General features: G+C 32.8%; 2 protein-coding genes across 2 annotated transcripts in view; one reads left to right on the top strand and one right to left on the bottom strand.

Annotated features, from left to right (window-relative positions):
* Nucleotides 1-2,909: 2,909 nt before the first annotated feature.
* LOC123675572 (protein NipSnap) lies at nt 2,910-4,439 on the bottom strand. The gene is made up of 5 exons (XM_045610949.1): nt 4,285-4,439; nt 3,978-4,151; nt 3,754-3,922; nt 3,430-3,697; nt 2,910-3,257 (listed from the first exon to the last, which is right to left on the bottom strand). Exons 1-5 carry the CDS (start codon nt 4,335-4,337, stop codon nt 3,109-3,111), a joined length of 813 nt encoding a protein of 270 aa, XP_045466905.1. The 5' UTR covers nt 4,338-4,439; the 3' UTR covers nt 2,910-3,108.
* Nucleotides 4,440-4,627: 188 nt separating this feature from the next.
* The window catches only part of LOC123675569 (rabankyrin-5), a 47,384-nt gene continuing 45,257 nt past the window's right edge, over nt 4,628-6,754 (top strand). Inside the window, exons 1-2 of the mRNA XM_045610946.1 lie at nt 4,628-4,809; nt 4,866-5,590. Of these exons, the coding sequence (XP_045466902.1) occupies nt 4,806-4,809; nt 4,866-5,590 (729 nt within the window). The 5' untranslated portion in view covers nt 4,628-4,805. The remainder of the gene's footprint in view (nt 4,810-4,865; nt 5,591-6,754) is intronic.

Here is a 6,754-nt window from a genome sequence, read left to right as displayed (position 1 = left end):
TGAAAAAATTAACCAGAAAGATGTAAAATTGTACCAACCGTAAGGGCAAAACTATTGAAAGGGGCAAAATCATTTTCAAAAAAAAAAAATCTCTGAAACGGTAAGACTTTTATAATGGGAAGTTTGTCATAGCAGGTGGGTTATCCTTTGATCTACATTCTCCCTCGGTTTGACGTGGTCTTTACGGGACACCCTGTATACTGAGTGACTAGGGAACTCACCTCTGGTTTTGGTCCATCATTTCCAAAAATAATAAGTTTCAAAGTTCAAGTTTTCAAATGTTTTGATTCAGAAAAATTTTTCTCGGAAACTTATGGATTTTCATTTGGAAGAGATCTATTCATACTATTTTCAGACTAGGATTCAGGATATCATGTAGAAGTTAATTTCATGAAACACTACCAACAGTCTTCTGTTTGTCCTCGAAAATAAGAAATCTATGATGGAAAAATATCTCAAGAACAACAGAGTTGAAATACTTAAGAAATAGATTTATTTCGAGTGATGCAGAATACTGTACACAAACTTCTTCAACAAACTGTCACCCCAAAAAATTGCAGACAACTAAGCATGATTTCAAGAGGCGGATTTTCAAAGTTACTGAATCATATTCAGTAAATGAATTTTTTCATGAAGTGTAATTTTTTTTACTAGGTTTCACTTCACTTTCTCTATTTGAAATAAAGACTGTTTTTATTTTATTATAATAGATTGATTTTCATAGCTTGAAAATCCTATCTGCGAATTTTGAAAGTTACAATGATTAATTTCCGGAAAACAATCTATCTAGTAATAGGTTCATAGTAAATTTTGTTTTGAAGAACTTCGAGTTGAAATAAAGCAGATTATATTTTTTCCATTTTTCGAAATAATAATAAGTGATTAATTGTTGAGGAAGCCATTTTACGAAGAACCTAATCTAATAGAAAATAGAATAATGATTAATTTCAAGTATTGTCTTTTTTTATTGATGTGAATTGATATCAATTAATAATTTATTCAAAATTAATCACCATTCAGTAAGAACCGAATCAATTAAATACTTGTTAGAAACTGATAACCACCTTTTTGCGCGCTTGTTACAGGGTAACAATGGGCTAGCATTTTGCCTAAATATCTGAGGTTGAGAATGGTCTCCTGTCAGCTTAGCCACAATGACTCAAACAGAATGTGCTAGAGAATAGAAATTTTCAGGGTCCATAGCAATACGTAGCTTCTGAGCTCTAGACTATGGTGTGATCTTGTTTAAAACGATTTTCATGCTCACTAATGCTTTCTTCGCCTGTTCTATCAATTTCATTGCTATTTGTATCGTTCAAATCGGTGAAAAAACAACTTCTTTATGGCTTTGGCACTAGAATAATCCACTCATGTTTTTGGTGCCGCACTAACATCAAGACTCATCACATGCCCCCGGGGATACGTGCCGCAGTGAACGTGTTAAAAGATAAATAACATTGTGTTGTGAAAGTATCATTTCATAGCACATCAGAAACCATGAAGTTTTGACTTGGACTCTGTATGCAGTTGATTTGAAATTTTGTAAAAAATTACGAATTTTAACATAATTCATTTATATGATGACGAAATAAATATCTCTATATACGTTGAAGATATCTTTTTGTAGATCGCTGAATTCTTCTTTGACAGTTCCACCCAATCTTCATTTTTATTGCATTAACTCATGTGAAATGAAGTTACTTCCAAATAGTTTACACTAAAGCTTAGTGAAGAATAACTAATTAGGGACTCCAGACCTTGAGTGTCTGAATCGATATGTAGGGTTGGAATTAATACTGAAATTATGGTCACCTTGAGATTAAGGGTCCTCCTTGCTTGTAAAGGGTGTTTTTTTTAGAGCTATAGAACTTTAAATTGCAATAAAACAACGATGGATTATTCGATTGACATGAATTTTATTTATCCGCAAGATAATCTTGTGGCATTACATTTTAAATATGATTTCTGGCATATGACCGCCGAGGCTGGCTCGGATGTAGTCCAATTTTCGATGACTTTTTCCAACATTTGTGGCCGTATATCGGCAATAACATTCGAATAACACGGCGAATGTTGTCTTCCAAATGGTCAAGGGTTTGTGGCTTATCCGCATAGACCAATGACTTTACATAGCCCTACAGAAAGTAGTCTAGCGGTGTTAAATCACAAGATCTTGGAGGCCAATTCACAGGTCCAAAACGTGAAATTAGGCGGTCACCAAACGTGTCTTTCAATAAATCCATTGTGGCACGAGCTGTGTGACATGTTACGCCGTCTTGTTGGAACCACAGCTCCTGGACATCATGGTTGTTCAATTCAGGAATGAAAAAGTTAGTAATCATGGCTCTATACCGATCACCATTGACTGTAACGTTCTGGACATCATTGTTTTTGAAGAAGTACGGATCAATGATTCCACCAGCCCATAAAGCGCACCAAACGGTCAGTTTTTCACTCCAAATGCGGCAGTTTTGTTAGTTGACGTAGCCATTCAACCAGAAGTGCGCTTCATCGCTAAACAAAATAAAATGGACGTAGTGCGCGATACGTATTGCGCACAGAACCATTATTTTCAAAATAAAATTGCACTATTTGCAAGCGTTATTCAGGCGTGAGTCTATTTATGATGAATTGCCAAACCAAACTGAGAATAAATCACTTGACAGCTGATAAATCGGTCGTCATCTTGAACAGTAATGCCAACTTAAAGTCATATACCTCGAAAAAAAACACCTGTTAGAAAGGATAAGAGAAATACTTTGTCATCGTTTATAATGTGAGAATCTTATATTCCTAAAGGAAAATCATGAAGACTGAACAGCAATTTGCCAAACTGCCTCTTAGTACATTATTGACCATTTTGACGAAATTTGATAATCTTAAATATTCAAAGCATTCAAATAAAATAGTCTTATATACCATGATATATTCACCATCAAAAACCACAATAATATAATAAAATATATAATCAAATCTCATTACTAGATAATTTCAAACTTACAATTCAAAAGGAAAAATAATTGACGTAAAATCCATATAATTTAAAAAATTAACTTTTAATAAAATTGGCAAAATTACCTATGCCAATATCGAAGTACGAGTATATTTTCATTTTGTTGGAGAAAATTCTGTAGGTTCCATTATACGGCAATGCATTTCTCTAATGAGGGGTACAGTATAAGCAACACATTCATCCCATCCTGGGGCTCTCCAAGCACTCTCTCTTGTTTCTTTTCTGCTATTAAGATCTTCATAGCCTGAAATCATAATAATAATTAGAAATTGGGCTCAAAGTAAATATGAATACAGCCATAACATCCTGAAACCACAAACTTTTAATCCTTTACTGAAATAACTTTTTTTGAAATGAAGATCAGATTGATATTTCAGATAATAACTAAAAGGTCTATTTCAGTTAATATCACTCACACCAAATATGATGTACATTATAAAGTCTTCCAATTTGGGAGAAAAATCCAGCAAATGGCTCATCATTATTTTTTCTGAAGTTGATTGCACGAGCCCAATTGTTACCCCATTCTATCATTGTACCGGGTTTGAGAGCGTAAGATCTTATTTCGTAAATATTTTTGTTTTGCCTCAGCAGGATTTGAGGCCAATAACTAAATGCCAATAAATACTGTAAATGCCGGGATCTCACTAATTTTCCCTGTTCTTCATTGAGTTTTTGGAATTCCTGAAAAATTCAAGATAACTACTCGCAACTGTTCACATTTATTCATTTTTATATACCTGATTTTCTTCTATAACCCTGCTATAAGCATCAATGGTTTCATAACCTCCATTGAATTTCCACAAATGTAACGCCTGATCTTGATCACCAACATTTACTGTCCAAGACCCAACCAATTCAACACCATTCAGAGATCCTAATGATTTAGTAAGTTCTAAGTTATTCTTCCTGCAATAAAAGCCTATCAATTCAATGACGCTATTCATTTACTTCATGTACTTGCATATTCTGTAAATAAGGCTTTTTTGAATCAGCCCTGAAATTGTGTGTTTGTAGACCATATATGATTTCTTTATCACTTAACATTCGACTGTGGGATTCTTTGGTTGGTTCGATTTTTCTGACAAAAATTTTTGAAAGCCATGCATCTTTTTTTACAGTAGAGGTTGAGATACACCTGAAAATATTCATTTTCGGTCATACTTTTGATGTAATCTATAAAACTATTCCTCTCAGTAGGCTGTGTTTTGGGTCTTACAAGATAGATGTAAGATAAATTAATATTTCTAGACATTTTAGGCAGATATTACCTGAAGTTTTGTGCTATTTTGTTTATGTATCGGTAATTATTAGCCATTTCCATGAGATGCACTACTTAAAAAATAAGATTAAATTGATATGAATTCCTATTAATATCTTCTCCAGTTATGACCTATAACCAACAAGGTTATCTCGAAGACTACGTTTATGTTAATTCAAAAAAGTCAAAACATAAAGTTGTAAAATTGAAACATTTATTTATCATTTCTTTATATTCTTCTTGAAGCAGTTCAAATATAATGGTTTTAATATTTTAAGGCGTATTTAGAGTTATAAATATACTAACATCCTTTTATGATTATTATTATTGATTATGGAATAAACGAGCTAGTAGGTATAAACGAAGTTAAAAGGATTGTTTTGTATCAGCTGTCAAAAAGATTCATTTTATTAAAATTATTGGTTAGCACAATTCGAAGGGCGGTGTAAAATATCAAAGTAAGGAATGAAATAATTTTATAATACAATATTCGTGGTTGAGATACACTTATCTGGTTCACTGATAATTAAAATGGGTAAGATAATAACTAGTTTTTCTATATTTCCATAATTATATTAATTTTTATTATAGGTGATAATTCTGAAATAAAGAAGCTACAAAATCATCTCACCTTACTGAGAGATGAATATTCTAAGCTCCAGAAAAAATGCAACGAAATAGAAATTAAATACAATGCCATTGCTGCTAGTAGTGGAAACAGTTCGGAAGATACTTTTGCATTCCGTCTTTTGAATCATGTCAGCAATTTGTATGGTTCATCGTTGTATAGTGATATCAAAATCAAACTTTATGATAAAGACATAAATGCTCATAAGTTAGTTTTGGGTGCCAGATCTGATTTGTGGAATGAAACTGTACTTGCTGCTAAAGAAGAATTAGATTGGTCTGATATTGATACTGATGTTGGTACAGCTATTGTAAAGTGGATATATACAAGTAGTCTTGAAGTTGATAATGTTGAATTTACCCTGAATATTCTCAAAAAAGCACATGAGTTGAAATTACATCAGTTGGTGGAGTCCTGTGAACAGTATTTGATTTCTAATGTCAATATAAGGAATTGCGTCAAACTCTACACAGTTGCGGAAATGTTGAATGCTGACAGATTGCTGAATTACTGCTCTGGATTGCTGTCTACTCATTGGAACGACTTGAATGCTTCAGATTTCGAAGATATGTCAGGCCCATTATTGTATAAGATGTTGAAAAGTAAAACTACTTATCCTTTGCATACTGCTATCAAATTAGGTCGAGAAGATGTAGTCTTCTTGTGCATGGTAGAGAATGCAAATAAGGTAAGTTTTTTTTTTTCAATAAAACCTTTCATGGTTCATATAAAGGCAAAAGTATTTAATTTTAAAGAATAAGGACGCTTTGTTTTTTAATGTATCAATGAAAAATGCGAACAAAAAGTATCAGTACCAATATACATATATATTCTCTTCTCTTCTGTTGTCGTTTGTTTTGAACAACATGACTCATTATGTGTGCTGTGAGGAAAGCTGTCTCCATGCTTATCATATATATATATTACAGAACATAAATTACAACATTGATATAAGCCATAACAGACCTCACTGTTTAAGACATCTACTTCTTGTAAATTTAAAGTTGTCATTACTTCACTAATTGAACCGTTTCAAGATCTCCTTGGTCTACCTCTCTTTTTTTTCTGAGGGAAATTTTTAGCCATCAGGCATTTACAGGACATGATGATCAAACCATCTCTGTCTCTCAATCTTATCAATCAGTGATTTGCTTGACTTCATTGTTGGTTCTTTTTCAAGTCTTGATATCCCATTCATATTCAATCATATTCTAATGATACCAAGTCATAGAACATCTAGATTTGAACGTTCCTATCAAAGTGTAAGATTATTCAATAGTTTGCCAACTTCCATGAAGGTACTAAATTTAAAGAAATTCAAGAAGAGCATAAAAGATTTACTGCTTAACAGAAGCATAGTATAAGGAAAGGATAGTAAGCCAACCGCCGTTTGACGGCAAGGAAATAGTCACCAGGGGTCGCTAATGTAGTTGGATTTTGTGACTACCCAAAGTGGAGAAGTAACTCGATAATAGATGGCGCTGAATCATGAGCTATACATGGCGCACAAATAATACGATAATTCATTCAGTGGCGTGGTTGAAAAGGGGTCGCATGACATTGCCAACAATTTTTATGTTATTATTAAGTTACCACTACATTTGAATATTCGAATATTCATTGAATATTTATTCAAAATATAGAAATCTTCTGACCACTCTATTTCAAATATTTTAGTTCTTCAAAATAACACCAATTTTTTCAGAGGGCTCCACTTTTTTGACAGTAAAATTCGAGTTAAACGTGAGTACAACTAGATGGCGCTCAACAAAAACAAAATCGAAAAAAGCACTACACTGGCTTACTATCCTTTCCTTATGTTTATACTATGGCAGAAGTTATTATTCTGTAT

The sequence above is a fragment of the Harmonia axyridis genome, chromosome 3, assembly GCF_914767665.1.
Source record: "Harmonia axyridis chromosome 3, icHarAxyr1.1, whole genome shotgun sequence".
In the NCBI taxonomy this organism is placed as follows: domain Eukaryota; kingdom Metazoa; phylum Arthropoda; class Insecta; order Coleoptera; family Coccinellidae; genus Harmonia; species Harmonia axyridis.
The sequence above is the reverse complement of the archived record's forward strand: the minus strand, read 5'-3'. Positions and strand labels throughout refer to the sequence as shown.

What these genes read in the sequence shown, in the direction of transcription:
- LOC123675572 (XM_045610949.1), bottom strand. Translation starts at nt 4,337, where the DNA reads ATGGAAATGGCTAATAATTACCGATACATAAACAAAATAGCACAAAAC. An exon ending in AAGCCTTATTTACAGAATAT is followed by an intron (nt 3,923 to 3,977) that starts GCAAGTACATGA and finishes CTTTTATTGCAG; the next exon opens with GAAGAATAACTTAGAACTTA. An exon ending in GGGTTATAGAAGAAAATCAG is followed by an intron (nt 3,698 to 3,753) that starts GTATATAAAAAT and finishes TGAATTTTTCAG; the next exon opens with GAATTCCAAAAACTCAATGA.